Source organism: Monodelphis domestica, chromosome 2 (genome assembly GCF_027887165.1).
Source record: "Monodelphis domestica isolate mMonDom1 chromosome 2, mMonDom1.pri, whole genome shotgun sequence".
Classification (NCBI taxonomy): domain Eukaryota; kingdom Metazoa; phylum Chordata; class Mammalia; order Didelphimorphia; family Didelphidae; genus Monodelphis; species Monodelphis domestica.
Window position 1 is genome coordinate 522380970 of NC_077228.1, and position 21560 is coordinate 522402529.

At 50.4% G+C, this 21560-nt stretch overlaps 1 protein-coding gene across 1 annotated transcript; it reads left to right on the top strand.

Moving 5' to 3' along the window:
- Window positions 1–12446: 12446 nt before the first annotated feature.
- Window positions 12447–20502, top strand: BCL7B (BAF chromatin remodeling complex subunit BCL7B). Its single transcript, XM_056819779.1, has 6 exons — window positions 12447–12681; window positions 16329–16404; window positions 17082–17178; window positions 17845–18015; window positions 19240–19319; window positions 19491–20502. The coding sequence occupies exons 1-6, from the start codon at window positions 12590–12592 to the stop codon at window positions 19581–19583; spliced, it is 609 nt and encodes a 202-aa protein (XP_056675757.1). The 5' UTR covers window positions 12447–12589; the 3' UTR covers window positions 19584–20502.
- Window positions 20503–21560: the final 1058 nt, after the last annotated feature.

Here is a 21560-nt window from a genome sequence, read left to right on the forward strand (position 1 = left end):
CCCCCTCTCAGAGATGGTCAGCAACTTGATCTGGATTATTCATATGTTATCCTACAAAACTTACTTCCCTAAGGTTCATTGTTGTTCTTTATGTTTTATAGAGGGAAGAGTTCTTCCTGTTTACATTGTTGTAGTCATCCTGTAGATTGTTTTCATGCTCCTACTTATGGCATTTTTCTTCTATTCATAGAAGCTTCTCTGAATTCTTCATGTTTGTAATTTTTTCCAATGTACCACAATTTGTTTTTTCTATTCCTCAATCAATAATACTACAAAAAGTGCTTAAAAGAAAGTTCTTCAGGCAGCAAGGCTAAAAATTGTTTTTACATGTAATTGAGGAAAAAATGAAATATTGTTTAAAAGAGAACTAGTCTCAAAGGCAGAAAGTCTTGCATTCAAGTCTTGTATACCCACTGACAGTGTGACCTTGAGCATGTATCCTAACCTCTTAGGTTATTTAACCCCCTCTCAGTCAACAATCTAAGCCTGGCAGTTTCAGAGAGAGAGAAAGAGAGAGAGAGAGAGATGTGCTTGGTGGAAGGAGTTTCCTTACCTGGAACTTCCAGAATTTATGAAGTCATAGGTACAGTAGAAAAGAAAAAGAAGCAGACATCCTAAAGAGACAAAACCAGCTTAAACACACACACACACATGATTATAACAATTAAACAATAAAATAAAAGGTAAGAATAATGCCAAAAAATTACAAAGTAACTCAAAGAAATGATCAGAAGTCAGGCTAAAAGAAAAAGAAGACAGGGCAGCTGGGTGGCTCAGTGGATTGAGAGCCAGGCCCAGAGATGGGAGGTCCTGGGTTCAAATCTAATCTCAGACACTTTCTAGCTATGTGACCCCAGTCAAGTCACTTGACCCCCCTTGCCTAGCCCTTACCACTCTTCTGCCTTGGAACCAATACATGGTATTGACTCCAAGACTAAAGGTAAGAGTTCAAAAATAAATAAATGAATGAATGAACAAATAAATAAATAAATGAGTGAATAAGGAAATAAATTAATTTATTAAGGACAAAGAAGAAATGTAGGTAAAGATATCCTGAGAAATATACTCAAGTCAATCACAGGCCTGTTGAAAGGATTTAGGTAAGAATTGGGAAGTAGTATTGTAGAGTGAAAGGGTAGGATCCTGTCCTTGGAGTAAATATGTCTTGGTTTGAAATCTTGCCTGTTACATGAATGAGTCATGTGATCTTGGTTGAGGCCCTTCACCTCTGAGGTGCCCCTGGGTAATTCTGTAAGAATATGAGCTATTGATCTGTATACCAACCCAGACCTGGTGAGAACTCAGGGCCCTACCCTGATGAGGAGATTAGATACTGAGAGAAATAAAGCTTAGAGGCAAAGACACAGAGACAGAAGGAGACCCAGAATGAATAGAGACAGAAAAAGGTATAGACCGATAGATCAACAGAGAAATAGATAGATAGATGATAGATATAGAGGTAATGATTATTACTAATTTAAACATTATAAGAATAAATAAAAGAAGAGATTATAGAATGTTTTTAATTATATGGAAAAACCAGTGCTAAAATATGAGAAACGCTTGATAAAGTGGCCAACATAAAGAATAGAATTAGAAAATCTTAAAGGATTAAGAGAAACTGCTAACTAACTTTGGCATACTTAATAGGGTACAAAATAGAAATCAGTAAACAAAGAGGGGAAAAACAAGCTTGAAAAATAAGTCATCTTTTGAAGATTTGAAGCTATGTGTGATGCAAGTGATAAAGCTAGGGATTAGATAAAACACAGTCCAGCCTCAAGATTACTGACATGCTAAAAATCTAGAAAAAGAGAATGGCTCACGTAATCTCAGATAATTAGGAGGGGTAAACAAAGAAAGGACAAGAGGTCAAGAGAAAAGGACATTGGGTCAAGATGGTGAGGCCAGAAAAGGAGTAATAGACTAGGAGAACAGGAGAATAGAAGATGTCTATGTTAATTTCAGAGCTCAGGTTCAGGAAGGTGAACCCTCTTTGGGTGATGATGAGGTTTGTGGGTGACAGAAATAGGAAGGAGATTCTGGTCATGGGAAGTTGGTGAACTGGTTGAGAATGTTCCTGGGGTCAGCAGAATGACACTGAAGCCCTCACAGAGGGCAGAGATTAATGTGTAGAAAAAATATGATTAGCCTCAAATAAATTCCTTGAGAAAGGAAGCAAAACCCCGGAATTTAGTAGCTGATTCCACCAAAGATTTGGATAAGGAGATAGAAATGTATGGAATAGATATCAAAGACAGAGAAGTGGCAGAATCATGGAGTAGAAGAAAGATCTGGGAACTGGTGATGAGTGGTATGCTCTCTCCTCTTCCTTGTTCAGACTGGCATTAGAGAGAGAAGGGGTGTGAGAGAAACCCCTAGTGCTGAAGACAGTGGCAAAGGATAAAGAGTCTGTCGGAAAAAGCCAGTTTCCAAGAATGCCTAGGGATCATAGCCTCATAAATTGGAAAGGGCCTCTGAAGTCATCTGGTCCAACTCTTCCATTTTACAGAAGAGGAAACTGAGGCCCAGAGAGAAATCATATAAAAAGTATTTAATAGAGTCAACATTTGAATCTAGGTCTTCTGGTTCCAAATCTAGCACTTTTCCCACCATGCTGTCCCCCATGAATGTGAAAGAAAAGCATCTTATATATGTAGGAGTTTATTAAAGTGACAGAGCAAGGATTTCAGGGAATGCAGTGGAATATAGGGAATGAGGAGAGGTGGGACTGAATAAGATAGAGAGGAAACTTTGTAGATGGGTAGCAGAGGAAAGCAGATCTAGAGGCAACAAGGGATAAGAATTTGTCTTTCACAAGAGTAGAGGAGGGAGAACCAAAGAGGACAAAGTTTAGACACAAAGTGGACCCCAAAGTTAGAATTAGAACAGTATAATTAACATTAGAACACAGTTATAATTACTGTGAGGGAGCTTCTTCTGATGTCTCTCAGGTGGAACTCTCCTCAGTTAACGGGAACTTCACTCTCTCCCTCTCCAGTCTTCTCACTTCTGTTTATAAATATCCCCATGCCTCTCCAGACCCCCTCCCCTTCTCATCACCTTTCTACTCTGACCAGCAACTATTATATCCATATTTTCTCTTTCAATGATGAACTTCTGTAAAAAGGATTCTACACTTGATGTTTCTACTTCCTTACTGTCTATTCTTTCCAAATCTACCCAGAACTCTTTTCATGAAATAGCTATTTTTTCCCCTGAAAGAAATTACTCAATTTTGCTGGGTAAATGATTCTTGGTGATAATCTTAGCTCCTTTGCCTTCCAAATGATCATATTCCAATTCCTCTCTGATCCTTTAATGTAGAAGTTGTGAAGTCCTGTGTAATCTTTTTTTTACATTTAATCACTTTATTTAATTCCCATTTGCTTTCCAAAATCATTATACTGATTCACAGCTCCACCAACTATGTATTGGTTTGCCTGTCAATCCACCACACTTTCAATAACACTAACTAGTTCTATCTTTTGTCTTCTTTGCCAATTTTCCAGGTTGTGAGATGAAACTTCAGTTTTGTTTTGATAGTCCTATGTAATTCTGACTATAGCCCCATGATACTTGAATTGTTTCTTTTTGGATACTTGTAGTATTTTCTCCTTGGCCTACTCCACCACTCTTCTGAAATGCTCCAAGTTTGTCAATTACCTCTTAATCATTATGTCTAATAGTATTCTTTCTATCTTAATTTTTGACCAATTCTTTCAAAGGATGTTGGTCCATCAACCTTTTACACTAGGCTGGGACTTACACCTCTAAGCTAAGGCAGCTCATCTAAGGCTCACAATGGCACTGAGACTAATACCTCCAAACTGAGCTTGGGGAGGCATACAACTAAGAATTTCACTGGGGGCTCTAGGCATGGTATTCTTTGGGGCAGGGCAGAAATAATAGAAATGATGATGATGATGATGAAGGTAGCTAGCGCATATGTAGTGAGGGCTATCATCCACTAGGTAGCATATGAATGTCACTGTGTGGTTCAAAGGGAAGTAGAATGGACATCTTTAGACTCATCTTCTTTTCCTCTTCTCCAAGGGAAACTTTAAATCCTTCCAGGAGGGGAAGCATGAAGTCAGAACCATAAACTTGGCCACTATTCTCTCCTCAGAGAGTGGGACCACCAGGATAGAATTATAGCTATCTGCTCCCTTAAATAATATTAGTCTGGAAGATGTGGTCTTTGAGCTGACTTCCGATCATTATTGTGCTCATGGGGGAAACAGGACCTCAAGTCTAATATCCAGAGCTTGACCTCTTTCTAACAAATGGTAGTTCCACATTGAACACACATCGGTTCTCAAGGAAACTCACTTATCTATGTATACAGAAGAGCAAATATGCCAGACAATACAGACTGAAGAAACTCTCCCCCTGGGAGTAAGGTGACTAACTCAAGAGGGTCCTAGATCTCACCCAAAGGAAAATTTCCCAAAGTGTCTAGTGTAGCAGGCTAGGCACAAGGATGTGACGGGACTGCTGGGTCTTGTCATAGCCACTTCTTTTCAGTCTTCTCATTCAGCAGCCTAAAGTGGGTTGGCACTATCTATCTCTCTAGTCAGAAGTACCCAAAGTCTGAAAACACTCAAGTGACTCCGGGAGCTGAGAGACCCCAAGAAACTCCTGAGCATGAAGAAACCTGTCTGCCTCACTCACCCACTCCACCCCGGTCCTCACACATTTGCAGGACACTGATCTCTGCCAGTGGGGAAAGAGTCACATTCCAATGAGCCTTAGAACTTGGGTTACTTTCATGGGGCACTGTAAGGCTTACCAAACACTTCCCGAATATTGTCTGATTTGATCCTTTTAACAACCCTGGGAGGTAGTTCTAGTTTTATCATCCCTACTTTCTGGTTATTGTTCAGCTGTGCCTGACTCTTTGTGACTCCATCTGGGATTTTCTTGGCAGAGATACTGGAGGGGTTTATAGTTTACTTCTTCAGCTCATTATATGGATGAGGAAACTGAAGCCAACAGGGTGAAGTGACTTGTCCAGGGTTATACAGCTGGTAAGTAAATCTCAGGCCAAATTTGAACTCAGGTCTTCCTGTCTCCAGGCCCAGCACTTTATCTGTTTTGCCACTTAGTTGCCCACCTTCCAGATGATGTTAAAGGAAGTTAAAGGACTTACTCAGGGTCATCCAGCTAGAAGGAGTTTGAGACAAACTATAGCTTTCTAGTTGCTGCTTTAAATCAGTGTAGGAGCAGAGAGCATCCCAGAGCTAGGGCTGAAAGATCTTGGGGAGTTAGTCCAATTCCCTCATATAACAGAGGAGTCCAGTGAATCAAAGGGGTGGGAAGGGGCATAATATGGTTACTATAGCTCCAGAGACAGATCCTCAAGGGATCCTCAAGGAAATCTAGTCCATACCCTTATTTTATAGCTAAGGGACCCGCAAACCAGAAAGTTTGTGACTTCAATAGAAGCTTCTAAATCTGATTCTTGAGAGCTAGAACCATTATGTTGGATACAGAGCTCTGCTTGGAGTCAGGAAGTCCTGAATTCAAATTTGACTTCATATGCTTGCTGGTTGTGTGATGATAGGCAAGTCACTTAACTGCCATTTGCCTCAGTTTCCACATTTGTAGAAATTCCTGCATCTGAATAATAATAGCACTTAAAAGGTTATTTTGAGGATCAAATGAGATGATTGTAAAGTACTTAGAGACAGTACCTGGCACATAGTAGGTGCTATATAAATGTTAGCTATTATTATTTAATTATATTTGTATCCCCAGCACAGTGAGTCCTTAATAAATTTTTTTTAAACCCTTACCTGTGTGGGGGCTCCAAGGCAGAAGAGTCCTAAGGGCTAGGCAATGGGGGTGAAGTGACTTGCCCAGGATCACACAGCTAGGAAGTGTCTGAGGCCACATTTGAACCCAGGACCTCCCATCTCTAGGCCTGGTTCTCCATCCACTGAGCCACCCAGCTGCCCCTAATAAATTATTTTTTAACTCTTGCCTTCTGTTTTAGAATTAATACTGTAGATTGGTTCCAAGACAGCAGAGAGGTAAGGGCTAGGTGATGGAGGTTAAGTCACTTTCTCAGGGGCCCACAGCTAGGAAGTGTTTGAGGCCAGATATGAACCCAGGACCTCCCATTTCCAGGTCTGCCTCTCTATCCACTGGGCCACTTAATTGCCCCCCCTTAATCAATGTTTGTTGATTAATATGGGTCCTCCTCAGGCTCCCAATCTGACGCATCCTCATTCCTTTGGACCCCTGGGGCAGCTGGGACTTATCCCTTCCACCCAGGCAGCAGATCTGACCTCCCCATTCCTCTTCCCACCCCATGGAACCCCCCTCCCCCAAGGGTAGGAGCTGGCACTTCCCGCTCTGAGGGACACACCGATACCAGCGCAGCACCTAGGGGAGCCCACCTCCCACAGCAGCGATAAAGCGGACGGGGATCCGGGGTTATAGAGGGCTGCCTTCCAAGGTCTGGTCCGACTTGCTTCCGCTTCTGATAGCCCAGGCAGTGAGGTGCTGGGTGATGGCCAAAGGGATGACTCCTTAGCATAGAGCAGGGAGCTAGAAGCTTCCAGCCCAGATTCAATTCCAGATATGGAGCGTTCTGGAAGCAGGGCAGGCCGGAGGTGCCAGCCAGCAGGAGGGGGGTGTTTGGGCCTGCCTTTGGACGGTTGCCCTCCTTGAGGTTTCCTTCAAAGGCCCCCTCGGGATCCTCCCTCCCCTCCTCCCCCAGCAGAGCTTTCTGTCCCTGGACTTTATCATTAACTGTATTCCGGGCTGTTTGTACGCCTCCATCAGTAAAAGCCGGCCTCACCGAGCTCCCTGCACTGGGCCCTGGAAGGCTCTTCTCCAGGCCGGTACAGCCTCTGGGAATCCTGCCTTCCTCGGCTCCCGTTTGAACTGGAAGCTCCATGAGGGCAGGGAGGGCTTCTTGCAGCCCTCCGTTTGCTCGGCCCGTTGGAAGGCTGGTTGGAGCCGGCCATGCCAGTCACACAGCCTACGTTTAGCAGTTGAGTGTCCCAGCCCGGAAGGGTCACTGCCGGCCACACACCAGACTTCTGCCGAGAACAGCTTGATCCAAGGGGCACGAAAGCGGCAGAGGCAGGCACTGTGGTCCCTGTGGCACAGTGGAATGGGGACGGGAGAGATTTGGAGTCTGGGGAAGCTCTCTATGGATCTATGTTCAAATTCGAGCTTTATCAAGAACCACAGGGGGGAAGTCGGGTAGCTCAGTGGATGGAGAGCCAGGCCCAGAGCCGGGAGGACCTGGGTTCCAGTCTGGCCTCAGACACTTCCCAGCTGGGTGACCCTGGGCAAGTCCCTTCACCCCCATGGCCTAGCTCCGACCACTCTTCTGCCTTGGAGCCAATATACAGTATTGACCCTAAGACCGAAGGTGAGGGTTAAAAAAAAAGAACCATGTGGCCTTGGTCAGTCAGTGGACAAGACTAAAGCCATCCACTGTGTCTTGGGCCATCTCTGGTGGGCTGATGATTCTCATGGCTTTGTGCACTCCATAGGAAAGACGTCGATGGCAAAAATGAAGGAGGAAGGACAACAACATTAAGCCCCTACGACATGCAGAGATACCAAGAAATAGAAAGGACAGTCGTGGGTCGTACAGAGCTCAGAGTCTCATGTATGGGCCGACCGCGCCAACAAGCCTATATAAATGCGCTCCGCAGGACAAGGGGGTCTGGTGGAGGCCCCTTTGGGATCCAGGAAGCAGGGCCCCGTGTCAGGGAAAAGCCCAAGAAAGGCAGCAGGCCTGGGAGGAAGGTTTGGCCTTGAGATGGGACACAGACACATCAGGGCGTCTCTCCTGCTCGCACGCAGACCCATTCCGGGGGACACCTAAAAGCCAAGGCCCCAAGCAGAGAAGGGAGGATGGAAGGAGCTGTGAAAGGGAGCAGGAGCACCGGTCTAAGGGGAATATTTGTGCCCATGCTGGAAAGACCTTCAGGCTCATCTGGGAATAATCCAGACTCACAAACCCAAATTCTTGGATGGGAAAGGAGTGGGCCAAGGCGACGAGATCAGGGGGAAGGAGCAGCCTCGCCTTTCCTTTGCTGGGAGCGGCTTCTCGACTTAGTTTCCTACCTGGAGCACAAGAGCAGGGCCCCAACTTCTTACACAGGAGCCACTTCACTGTCCCTCAGGCCAGACTATAAAAAATAAATTAGGAACAAATCCCTACGCCCACGGCAGGGATCTTATTTTAAATTAAAAAAAAAAAACGGGAACAAATACAATATTTAAAATAAAGAACAAGTCAGTTTAAACCAACAAACTGACCCGTATTTCAATGGGAGCTCTGGGCCTGCTTTTGGCTAAGGAGATGGTCCATGTGGGTTCCATATTTGTCACTGCTGCCCTAACAAGAGTCTCTATTAGCCCCAAAGGTCCCAACCCCTCCTCCCAGTCACCTAAGCTTACAACCTCACTGTAGTCCTAGATTTCTCTCTCTCACCCCCATCTCCAGTCAGTTGTAATAGCAAAAGTATGCCTATATTCACACACCTACAGACAGATTTAAAGGTATCCATCCCTTCCTTCCACACTGAGACTTTCCCTATCATGGTCTCTCTTTTTTTTTTTTAAACCCTCACCTTCAGTCTTAGAATCAATACTGTGTATTGGCTCCAAGACAGAAAAGTGGTCAGGGCTAGGCAATGGAGGTCAAGTGACTTGCCCAGGGTCACACAGCTGGGAAGTGTCTAAAGCCAAATTTGAACCCAGGATCTCCTGTCTCTGGGCCTGGCTCTCCATCCACTGAGCTACCCAGCTGCCCCCCTCCCCCCACCATGGTCTTGATATATCAAAGATCAGCTTAAGCAATTAAATGGGAATTGGGGGCAGGTTTTCGGAAGCCGATGCCACATGGGAAGGTCAGAGAAGATACAGGAAAAATTTAGAAACTCAGAAATGCATAAAATAGAGGCAGCTTCTCCCATGAGGAGGCAACGAGGGAGTCTGCTGAAACCTCGAAGAAAGTGATTGAAGAAAAAGGCTACAAAACCTGAACAGATATTTAATGTTGATCAAACTTCCCTCTGCCCCAGAGCCCACATCAGCGTAGAAGAGAAGCCAGTCCCAGATCTTAAAGCCAGGAGGGTTAGACTAGGAACTGTTAAACACCCTAGAAAAGGAAAAAAAAAAAGGCAGACCTTCTCTGGTACAAACAAAGGGAGGAGGCACTTCACACCCCTAACTCTCAAGCTGTAGAAGGGATACCTATACATACATATGTATGCATGTATATGTGCAAGCATGGTCTCTCTCTCTCCCTTTCTTCCCTCCCTCCCCATCTCCCTCTCAGTCTCTCTCCCTCTCTCCCTCTCTCTCTCTCTCTCTCCCTCTCTCTCCTCTCTCCCCTCTCTCCTTCTCCCTCCTCCTCTCTCTCCCCTATCTCTCCCTCTCTCTCCCTCCCTCTCTCTCCCTCTCTATTTTTCTCTCTCTCTCTCCCTCCCTCAATCCTCCCTCCCCCCTCTCTCCCCCTCTCTCCCTCCCTCTCTCTCTCTCTCTCTCTCTCTCTCTCTCACACACACATTCTCTCTGTCTGCCTTTGTCTCTCTCTCTCTCACACTTTCTCTGTCTCTCTTTCTATCTCTCTTTCTCTCTCTTTCCCTTCCTCCTCTCCCTCTTTCTTCTGACACTGTCACCACCCTGATGCAGGTCACTATCAACTCATACAGAGCCTAAAAAAAATGTTTTTTTAAATTAAAACCCTCACCTTCTGTCTTAGAATCAATACTGGGTATTGGTTCTAAGGCAGAAGATTGGTAAGGGCTAGGCAATGGGGGTTCAGTGACTTGCCCAGGGTCACATAGCTGGGAAGTGTCTGAGGCCAGATTTGAACCTAGGACTTCCCATCTGTAGGCCTGACTCTCAATCCACTGAGCCACCCAGCAACCCCCCATACATAATCTTTTGAAGGTCCTCCCTGTCTCAAATCTCTCCTCACTTCTGTCCATCTTCCACTCAGCTGTCAAAATGATCTTACAGTAAACTCCAGTGGCTTCCTGTTATTTCCAAGATCAAACATAAAAATCTGTTTGATCTTTCAATTCCTTCATCACCTGGCCCCTCACTACTTCTCCAGTTTTCTAAGATTAAGTGATCTGCCCAGGATTAACACACTAGGAAATGTCAGAGGGCAGATTTGAACTCTGTACTTTTTGTCTCTAGGCCTGGCTCTGTCCCTTGAGCCACCTGGCTGCCCCCTTCCCATCTCCCTTTACAAATCAGCTAAAGTTTCTCTGTCTCTCTCTCTGTGTCTCTGTCTCTGTGTCTCTGTCTTTGTGTCTCTGTCTCTCTGTCTCTGTCTCTCTGTCTCTCTGTCTCTGTCTGTGTCTCTGTCTGTGTCTCTCTCTCTCTCTCTCTCTTTCTCTCTCTCTTTCTCTCTCTCTCTGAAGGAGCCCTCCATTCCTGTTCCTGGGCTTCTTTAATTTTAGTCCTTTCCTTCGGAGGCTACATCCAATTTATGCTGTATATGTGTATCTTGTTTATGCACATTTCCAAGTGCTCTTCTACACTTGAGTGGGAGTTCCTTGAGGGAAAAGACTTTTTTAATTGGTGTTTCACTTTTCATTGTACACATAGTAGGGCTAATGCATTCTAGTTGCCAGACTGACTGGTAACTGGAGAAAGAATGCTTGACTCGTCCTTTATTGCTTGCCTGACCTTGGCAAAATAGCAACTTTATGGTTTGGTCATCTGCAAAGGACTGTGGTTGGGATTTTTTAATTAGCCTGATCTCGTAGTGATATTCCGTGGTAACAATTTTTTAGGCATGGCATTGTCCATGCGGAATCTAGAGGTCCCCAGACTTGTCGCTTGGAGGGATCTGGTGATCCCCAGTTTATTTAGTTTAGAGGTGTAATCCCCAGGTTTGACCATGTCACCGGAGAGTTTACTCCCTGAGGGAAGGTCCTACTTCACGGATCTCAGACTAACAATAGACTTTAAGATTTGGCAGCAGGTCAGTCTCGCTAGCTGAAGGTTCTGAGTTCTAGTTCGCTCCACGATCCTCTCGGAAGAAGGGTGTGATAGATATACTGGGAGAGGCTTCTGGAGACTAGAAAAGTCACTAAACCTCTTAACGTCAATTGTTAGCCTGAGGCCAGCGAAGTAGTACCTTCCCTCAGGGAGGAAACTCTCCCTTGACAAGCTCCAAACCTGGGGTTTCAGCCTCTAAACTAAATAAACTGGGGATCACCAGATCCCTCCAAGCGACAAGTCCGGGGATCTCTAGCTTCCACGTGGACAGTATCTAATCTAAGAATCTAAGCACTTTCCGTCAAAGTAATTTGTCAACCTGTCTGTAATTTAGACTTAAGAGGACTCCAGAGAGCGTCAAAGTGAATCTGTGGATAGTCAGGTCTGAAGACAGTTCCTGGGTTCAAATTTGACCTCAGAGATTTCCTAGCCTTGTAGCTTAGCCCTTCTCACTCTTCTGCCTTAAAACCAACACATAATATTGGTTCTAAGAGGGAAGAAAAGGGACTTGATGTGTGGAAATTCCCCACCCATGCCAATTGGGCACTTCTTCATAATTTAGAGTTTCTGGGGGCACAGAGAGAGTAAATGCTTGATCTGGGCAGGACTGGATTTCAGGTTTTCCTGAAAAACAAGTTGGCCATTGGAATTCTGTGATTTGCCCCGGGCCAGGATTTGGACCCAGGCCCTCCCGTCTCTGGGCTTGCCATTCTACCCATTGGGCCACCTAGCTGCCCAGTCTACATATATTCTTCCATGAAAGTCCTCTAATGCCTCATGGCATGGGTTCAGGAGGACCCAGGCTTCTGCTGGCGGTCCTAAGGGAACCAGGGAGCCTGTTAAGGGATGTACGTAGGACTTCCCTAGAGAATTAACCTTGCAGAGTAGGCAGAGTCGAGGGGGATGCCCTCTGGAAGATAAATTGAATGGCCACTCGGAAGGTTCTAATCTTGCGGGGTCCCCAAGGCTGTGGATAGATCTGAGGAGGGGCAGCTGGAAACTTGATGATTTCTCGGTATTTTAATACAACAGACAGCCCTTGCAATCTAGTGTATTTGATGCATTTTTACAAAAGATTTGAGAAGATGAAGAGGTATCGGGCTTCGCCTCGGGGAGACAGGTGCGCGTTTAAGGTTCACAGAACGAGGTAAGGCTCACCCTTCTCACGGGGTCAGAGTCGGGAGTGGAGGCTCAAGTGCTGGCCACAGGCAGCTTCCCAGTAGGTGGGTTCTCTGGCCTCTTTCCTCACGCCCCCTAGGAGGCACGTGCCGGCCGCCCGGCACGTGCCCGTACCCCTCCCCTTGTCCCGTCCCTCTCCCTAAACTCCCGGCTGGGGACCCCGGGAGGGGAGTGGGGCGGGGCTTCCTGGGGAGGCCGCGCAGGCGCGCTGGCCCAGGCGCGAGCCCCGCGGGGCGCGCGCAGGAGGAGGGAGCGGAGGCGGAGGCAGGGGGGGTGGGGAGGGCTAGGGCGGGGGCGGTGCCGGTGACGCGGCTCAGGCGGCGGCAGCGGCGGGCGGGCGGCGGTGGCGGCGCGTGTGGCGCGCGCTTCTTCGTGTCCTGGGAGCAGAGCCCCGGCCCCCGCCGCTCCCGCCGCCGCCATGTCGGGCCGGTCCGTCCGGGCCGAGACCCGCAGCCGGGCCAAAGACGACATCAAAAAGGTGATGGCGGCCATAGAGAAAGTGCGGAAATGGTGAGGAGCGGCGGGGGTGGGGTGGGGGTGGGGTAATGTGTGTTTTGGGGCGAGGGTGGGGAGGGGGGGCTGGGCACGGGGCCACGGCCGGGCCGGAGCGGGGCGGGCTCTAGGGTGGTAGCCGGCCGGCCGGCGCCGGGGGCGGGGGGCGGGGGAAAGGAGGAAGGCGGAGCCATCTGCTGCTGCGCCTGCGCCCAAGAAAAGGACGCGCCGGCCTTGGCCAATCAGCACACCGCCGGCTCCTGGCCCCTCCTTCGCACGTGATGCTGGATCCTCCCCTCTCCGAGCCGGCGTTCATTGGGGCCGGGGCTGCTTGGGTAGCAGGTGTCAGTCGCCAACGCTGCTGCTGTCCCCAGTTCCCAGGCTCCGGGAACTCCTCTTTCTCTGGAATTCCTCCCTCACCCTAGCCCGCCTGGCACTCATTCAGGCCTCTGGGGTTCCCTGGCCTGGGGGCGACTTTTCCCAATTTCGTTTATCTTGGGCTTTCAGCTCCTGTTAAGTGTGTGAGCTCCCCTCAGGCTTCTTATCTCTGCGGCATGTCCCTCCCTTAACTGTAATGCACCCCATTTTCTAATCTTTCAAGACCCAAACACTTCTCTAACAGCCTTTCTTGACACCTCCTTCCACCCAATAATTAGTTACTTTGTATCAGTTTGAGAAGCTGTAGCTCCTTGAGAGCAGGAACTGTTTCCTAAACGCAACTCCGGGGTTTAGTTTTACTCGGCTTAATTTTGTAGACAGATTTATTTCCAACAAGACTTTAAATGCTTCAGCCTGCTAGACAGTGTTAGACTTTGAGATACAAAGATAAAGAAAGTCCCTGCCCTCAAGTTTTCCTTCTTTTACAGGGAGCAACATATAAATACGAAATCAAGTACAAAATGTTTACAAAGTAACTTTCCCATGGAAGATGTTAGCAACTGACGTAAATATGAATACAAAGTAACTTCTTGGCACTTCCAACTGAAGTTGTGCTAGGTGGCCTTCAGATGCCTGCCTTCTCTAGTTCTGGGAGCCTCTGAAAAGCTTTTTTGTAGGAGGAATCGCTTGAGCAGAGATTTAAAGTCTTTTTATCTTTAAATGTGTTCGCTGAGGCTCAGAGAAATCTATGATTTGTCCAGAAAGACAGTATGAAACAGTAGAAAGAGGACTCTGAGGACTGTTCAAATGCCAGCCCTGCTCCTAGTTGGCTGTGTGACTATGAAAGCTCTGGCTTTCTTTTTCCTCACCGGAAAAATGGAGGGATTGGATGAAATGATCCAGAAAGCTCTGTCCAGCTCTTGATTTGTGAGCCAGCAACTAGTGGTTGGACCTCTAAGCAAGCTGGAGCCTCTTTGAGCTGGAAAGCTATTGGCCTATGATTCTAAGGCGGGTGCATATTCTCCTGCCCCAAAGTGCTAAATGGTTTTTGTCCCTGCCGCCATTTGTCCTCAGAAGCCAACATCTGTTGAAGCCAGTTCTTTGTAGATATCTTGACTTGGGGAATTTCTGGGACTTCTCCATCTATTAATCCTCTGTTTAGTTTTCATTCCTGCTGAGATCTCACAAGAAGACTGAAATCATCATCTTCGTGCTTAGAATCCATCAAGTTTTACTTTCTCTGTTTGTCTCTGAACCATCTTTGTCATTGTGACTGTTCCGGGAAGTAACAAGTCAGCAGAAGGGAGTTTTCTGTCCTTTTGCTGCACCTCCTAAGCTATTGGTTGTACATTCAGTAAATACACCTGGGCTTTGGAGCTACAGGCCGATTGGTCGGTGGGTGGGGAACCTGGAGCCTTGAGGGAGACCGCATGATTTCCCTGGCCTAACCCAGGACTTACGGAGTCACGCAGGCAGGTCACTTCATCTGCTTCCTGAAGAGTCCCCAGTGCAATGCCTGGGGATCTCTGAACTCCCCGAGGTCAGGAAGCTCAGTTCAGAATGTTGTGTTTAACTTGACTTAGTCCTAAAGCAAGCCATAATCAGCCCAGCCTGAGGCATAGAAATGAAATGTTGGCATTTTGTGCCTTCTGTTCTGGGCAGTGAGTTTTCCTGTTTCTGATCATGTGTTCGGTAAGAGAAGGGAAAAGTATAAAGACATAATTAACTCCTAGAGCAGGAATTCTCCAGCTATTCAAAGATTCCAGATGCATTTAGAGGCTCCGCCGAGCCCTGGAGCTAGAAGGGCCCATTTGAGGCCAGGAGGTCCATTTTACAGGTGATGACCCCGGCCGGCACCCTGGCCAGGGAAGGGATGTGGGTGTTCAGAGATGAAGTGTGAAAGGCCTCCTGACTCCAAGGCAGGCCTCTACTGTACAATCATATCTAGTCCAGCCTCTGCTCAAAGACTTCTTTTTTTTTTTAACCCCTTACCTTCTGTCTTAGAATCAGTACCATGTATTGGTGGTAAGGGCTAGGCAATGGGGGTGAAGTGACTTGCCCAGGGTCACCCAGCTAGGACATGTCTGAGGTCATATTTGAACCCAGGACCTCTCATCTCTAGGCCTGGCTGTCCATCCACTGAGCCACCCAGCTGCCCCCTGCTCAATGTCTTCTAAGGGAACAGGCATTTACATACTGTGTGCCAGGCCCTCTTTACAAATATTATTTCATTTTTCGTTTATTTTCACAACAAACCTGAGAGGTAGGATCTGTTATGATTTCCATTTTACAGCTGAGAAAACTGAGGCAGACAAGTTAAATGTAAGTACTGCAGCTAGATTGCAGGTCTCCCTGACTGGTGCACCAGGGTGCCCCCTGGCTGCCTTCTTCAGTACCGCAGCCCATCGCCCTCTGGGACAGCTCTAATTGTTAGGAGACTTCCTGACATCAACTTAAATTTGTAGTTTCCATGCTTTGCTCTTGGCTCTAGTCTGGTCCTTCAGATCACTTGGAGACGTGTCCCGGGGCTCCTCTCCCCTTGGCTCACCCCAGTGTGAATGCTTTCCAGGCAACCAGGGTGGGGGGAGGTCGGGGGAGAGCAGGGGGGCCTCTTGCCTCTCACAGTGCCTGCCCCCCCCCCCCCAGCATGGCTGTGCAGATTCAGATGATTAAACTTGGGTCAGCCGAAGCCGCTGATCCTCTTCGGGATGGCCGGCCCAGCTCCTAATGAATCAGTTTCCTTCGTTTCAATTAGTCCTCAAATGCTTCTCTTGCCACCTCCCTGCAGAAAAGCGCCCGTCCTCTGCCCGAGAGTGATCACTCCTTCTCTGAAGGCACTTTGGGGGGGGTCCTCCGGTGAGCCAGAAGTGCTTTCTGGTGGCAAAGCTGCCTCCCAGGGCCTGACGTGTCGTTCTGTCTAGAGAGCCCAGGCTGGGGCCAGAAATGCAGGGCCTGCCCACACCCGGGGAAACGAGAGGAGCCAATAAACGGGCCGCTGGGGCAGTGCTCCCGGGGCCCTCCCCGCTGGCCTTGCAGGCCCTGCTTGAGTCTGGAAGTTCTGGGAGGAGAACAAAAGACTTGGTCCAAGTTTCACTAGAAAGAGCCTACTGTGGGGACTGGGGCCGGGTGCTCTTGCCAGGCAGGCAGGTTTCGAGCCCCATGTGGTTAGAAGAGGACTGCCCTGAGCATTCCCAGCTGGGGGGGGCACCCAGGTAGAAGCTCTAAGAAAAGAAAGGTGGAATTCTGGGACTGCACGATGACACCTTTTGTTCTCTGTCTGCTCTTAGGGAGAAGAAGTGGGTAACCGTGGGTGACACATCCCTCAGGATATTCAAATGGGTGCCCGTTGCCGACAGCAAAGAGGTGAGTGGGAGGCTTCCAGTCACACCTCCATTTTTCTGCCTCGCTCCGGCCGGTAATGCCCAATGGTTTGGGGTGGGCTCTTGCTGTAGCCACTGAAGAATGTTGCCCTCTGGATAAAGGAAGGAAGTTTCTCCCTGTTGGCCTCTATCTTGCGGAGGCGGGGCATGGGCAGTGGGAGGAGCCTGGGAAATAAAAGGGATGGAGGTAGTGCAGAAGAGAGAGGGCTAGGCGCCACCCCCCAAGCCCCTCCTGCCCTTTGGCTGGGGCTGAGCCTTCCTCGATTCTCTCTGGACCGGCTGGGAAGCAGAGAGCCTGCTTGGGGAAGGCAGAGGCCCTTCTTGGGCTTATCTCCACTTCCTTCTGTCTCAAGATTGCTTGCCTCTTCCATGGGCGGGTGAGCGGCTTGTGAGCAGGCAGGTGTTCTGCCTTTCCCTGTATCCCCTGGGCTCAGTCTGGTTCCTGGCACACACACAGGAGGTGCTCAATAAGTGTTTCTTGACTGCCTTTGCGGTACGCTGGCCGAGGCAGAAATAGACAGGCAGCGGAGTTAGAGAAGACCACCAGGCTTTGCTGCCACCGCCCTGCCCTCCAGGCCTCCCCACAAGTGTGTCCCTGCCCCGGGCATTCCTCCAGAGGAGAGCCACAGCTCTGACCTCTCTCAGCGTGTCTTTTTGCAGAAGGAGAAATCAAAATCGAACAGTTCAGCAGCCCGAGAAGCGAACGGTTTCCCCTCCGACGCCTCTGCCAATTCTTCCCTCCTTCTTGAATTCCAAGGTAGGCTCTGGGTGCCTTTGCTGGAGGAGATGGTGGGGGCAGAAAGACAAGACAAGGGAAGTCCATTTGGAGCTGGACTCTGCGCTCCGAGGGCCCCGCAGGCTGGGTGCCTGGGAGCATCCCCCGGTCACCGGGCCCTGTGAAGGGCCGTGTGGCTCCGATCCCAGCTGCGAGCCCCCCTTCCCTTCTCAGTGGTCTCTCCTAGTATCTTGGTGGCCTAATTACTTCCTGGCTCGCTCCTTGCCTTCCCCATTAAAAAGTGCCCTCCTCGAGCTCAGACGCTGCCACACCTTATCCCAGTGCCCGGCCGAGTGAGTCCTGATAGTGCCTGACTGACCCATCGGAGGCCTCCCTGCGCCTCCCTGCCGTCGTGTGGATGCCACAGAGGTGGGAGGTCGGCCTCCGCTGTCTGGGCAGCCCTCCAGGAGCCTGGGATGGGGCGGCAGTTTAGGCAGGAGGGAGGCGGGACCCTCCTTGAGTGAAGAAGGCTCCCCCCGAGCGGAGTCAGAGACCAGCAAAGTCGATGACAGCCGCCGCGCTCCCAGGCGCCCTCCTGGCTTTCCACAGCAGGTCAGCAAAGGCCGGGGCCCGACCCCCCGGAGCCGGCCTCTTTCCTCCCTGCCCGCCCCTCACTCTTCTCCCCCCTTGATTGTGCTTCACCTGCAGATGAGAATAGCAACCAGAGCTCCATGTCTGATGTCTATCAGCTCAAGGTGGACAGTAGCACCAACTCGAGCCCGAGCCCCCAGCAGAGCGAGTCCCTGAGCCCGGCGCACACCTCCGACTTCCGGACGGACGATTCCCAGCCGCCCACATTAGGCCAGGAGATCCTGGAGGGTAAGTCGGGCCTGGAAAGGGCAGCCGTCCCCCGGTGAGGCCCGCTACAGAAGAGTCCCCAGTGCCAGGGAGGGCCGGGCCTCTACGGAGCCTTCCGTGGCCCGGCGTGGATCCGTTTTGACCTTTTCCCTACAATCCCTTAGCCCATCGGTAAGTGCCCGGGCAGCAAGGGGGGCACAGTGCTGGGTCTGCGGTCAGAAGATCCATCCTTCTGAGTTCGAATCTGGCCTCCGACACTTATTGGCTGTGGGACCCTGGGAAAGTCACCTAACACCCTATTTGCCTCAGTTTCCTCATCTGTCAAATGAGGTGGAGAAAAAAGTGACCAATCCAGTCCAGCGTCTCTGCCAAGAAAACCTCAAGTGGGGTCCCAGAGAACACCACAAAATGCCCTCCGACTCCAGGGCAGAAGCGTTTCACTCAAGTGCTGCTCTCCTCGGTCAGAAGCAGAGCCCGAAGAGCAGAAGCTTCGAATCACCCCCAGCAGAATCTTTTTGTTTTTTTTAAACCCTGACCTTCTGTCTTGGAATTAACACTGTGCACTGGCTCCAAGGCAGAAGAGTGGTCAGGGCTAGGCATGGGGGGTCAAGTGACTTGCCCAGGGTCACCCAGCTGGGAAGTGTCTGAGGCCAGATTTGAACCCAGGACCTCCCATCTCTAGGCCTGGCTCTCCATCCACTGAGCCACTCAGCTGCCCCCCCCCCCCCCCAGCGGAATCTAATGTAAAACTCCTTGCCGAGGAGGGGGTCAGGGAGGATGCTGGCTGGGACACGGAGCAGGGGCTGTGGCGGCTGCTTGGCGAACGCCTGATTCTCATGAGATTGGGGGCCGCTGCCTTCCCTGACCAGCTGTGACCACCACATCCCAGGGAACCGCGACAGCTTGGGCCATGGAGGGAGCTGGAATAGGAGACTGACAGGAGAGGAGCCGGGCAGCCCGTGCGGGCGGGGAGAGGGAGCAGCCAGTGTTCCGAGAGGAGGCGCCCTGAGCTTGGGATGGGAAGGAGCCGGGCTGGGGAGAGTCGAAAGGGATCGTCCGGAAGGGCCTGAGGCCCAGCCAAGGCGGAGGACTTGGCCAGGGTCGCTCATCGGCAGCCTGGCAGAGAAGGTCCTGGGCCCGATGGCTGTCGGCAACAACCAGAGCCCAGGGGCCCAGAAGGGCACCTTTGGGAGATGAGGTGGAAAGCGAGAGTCCGGGGTCAGGGTCGCCCCCTTCTCGTTTCAGAGCCCTCCCTGGCTGCTTCCGAAGGGGCCGATGAACCTCCCACCCTCACCAAGGAAGAACCGGTCCCGCTGGAGTCGCAGGTAAGGAAAGTGCCCTGAAACCCTCCAGAGGCGGCGGAGTGGGCACGTCGAGGCGGGTCAAGCAGGCTTGAGGAAGAGGGGGCTGAGGCCAGCGAGGCCTGGAGCGTGGGCTGCTGCTCAGGGGAGGGGGGAGGAGCTCCTCTAACTCTGGCCGCTCTGGCTTCTCCCCAGGCTGCGGAGGACGAGGAGGACTCGGGCGCCCCCCCACTAAAGCGTTTCTGTGTGGAGCAGCCTGCCGTGCTGCAGACGGCCTCAGAAAGCTAGCGCCACCCTGGCGTCCCTGCCCGCTTGGCCCCTTGCCTCTATTTATTGAATTCTGGTCCTGGCTAGGCTGCTGTTGCTGGGCTGAAGGCAGATGTTGGGCTCCAGAGCCTGCACGTCTTGGCCCCTGGGCTGAAAGGTTCCAGCGGGGAAGGCGGCCCCAGGACTGGGGGTCGCGGGGCCATCTCCGTCCCTAGTACCTGTTTGCTTGCTCCTCTGCTTTCCTTAGGGGACTTAAGCGGCACGGGGGTGGCCCAGCGCTCCCCGAGCTTCAGGCCCTCCCCCTGCCTTTTTTATGGCCCAGCCAGGAGCTGCGCTGCTAGGCCAGGGGCACAGTGCAGAGAGGAATGAGTGCCCTGTAGAGAGCCGGCACTTGGGCATCTTAGTGGCCCTTGCTGGACAAAGCCCATGGGCTCACGGGCAAGTGTGAGTCCTCCAGCCTCAGGTAGGAGTATGGTGAGGAGGGGGCAGGAGTGGGTGCCTCCCCTAGGCGAGGCCTCTGGGAAAAGGAGGGGCTCCTTTGCCACCCGACGGGTTTCCGTTTGCCTGAGCCCTCGGGCCCCTTCCTCAGTAGTCCATCTCCCATTGGGTTCTCCCCCATCCCCCATTCTTCCTTTCCCTTTCTCCCCTGCCTCCCCCTGCCTTCTGCTGTGGCCCCTGCCCCAGGCCTGGGTCAGCACTGCTGCTACAGCTTAGGTCCCAGCAAGAGTTGGAGGTTCTGGGAACACCCAGCCCGATTCCTCTTCAGCTCAGACTTTCTGGAAAGTTTCCTTTTCTTTGAAATCTGCATGTTGAATCGAACTTTGTGATATTATTTTTTGTTTCTGAAAAAAGTTTTAAGAAAATTAAATGGGCGACTGTGAGTGAAGACATATTTTAGCACTGAATAGAATATTTTTAAAATTAAACTATTTGAAATACACTTGATCTCTGTCCGAGTGCTCTGATTCCTTCCCCTTCGCACCCCTGGAGCTCCGGGACCCGGAGCCCTGGCACAGCCTCCGGGGATCCGAGGTTTGAACCGGAGGGGGCGGACCTGAAGCCAGCTAGCCTGACTTCCTCTGTGAAAAGAGGGAAGCCGAGCTTGCGAGAGGCGAAGGGACTTGCAGGCCATACGGGCAGTGAGGCAGCCATGAGATTAAAACCAGCTGCACCGGAATGATAGAGGAACGTGTACAAAGCGGGGAGTTCAAGGCTGGCCTCTGACACTTGCTGTGGCACCCTGGGCAGGTCACCTACCCCTGTTGGCCTCAGTTTCCTCATCTGTCAAATGAGCTGGAGAAGGAAATGGCCAACAAAACCCCAGATGGAGTCGCAGAGAGTTGATGTGACTGAAAGACTGAACAGTGTTCCGGAGGTTCTCTTGGATGGTGGGAGGAACCGGGGAATTACTCTTTGGAAGACTTCCCGAAGCCACTAGGGCTTGCCCGGATGTAGCAGCCAGGCAACCCCTGCCTTCTCAAGCCTTGTTTTGGCCTACTTTAAATTTTCCCCACTTGGGAGACACGGAGCCAAGTTTAGGGACTAAATAAGATAAAAGGGTTTCTAGCTGGAAGGGATCTTAGCGATAACTTGTCACCCTTTATTTTATCGATGAGGAAACGCTCAGAGTGGAGACTTAAGTGACCAATCCAAGGTCTTACAGACGGGACTTGGACACTTGTGCGTGCTGCATGATGTAGACCCAGGACACATCCCGCCTACGGTCTGACTTGTTCCCTGGGGGTTCAGCACCCTGGGGTGAGGGCTGCTCATCCTGCTTTGGGGCCCACCTGCCACCCGGCTCATGCACAGGGGCCTCGCCCTGGAGAACCATCTCTGCGGAGGGGCTAAAGCAGGCTGAGGGGAGCAGACAGGCTGGGGGCGGGCAGGTCTCCCCAGGTACAGTACGGGTTGGATAAGAAAAGTTTGTTCCAAAAGCCCTGGAAGCGGGCACTCTGGAGAGCTTAGAACTTGGATAGACTGAAGAAGCCCAAGTCA

Bases quoted from the DNA above. Each gene is read 5' to 3' on its own strand.
- BCL7B (XM_056819779.1), top strand. From the start codon at position 12,590: ATGTCGGGCCGGTCCGTCCGGGCCGAGACCCGCAGCCGGGCCAAAGAC. The intron at 12,682-16,328 runs GTGAGGAGCGGC...GTCTGCTCTTAG, and splicing joins ATAGAGAAAGTGCGGAAATG to GGAGAAGAAGTGGGTAACCG. The intron at 17,179-17,844 runs GTAGGCTCTGGG...CTTCACCTGCAG, and splicing joins CCTCCTTCTTGAATTCCAAG to ATGAGAATAGCAACCAGAGC.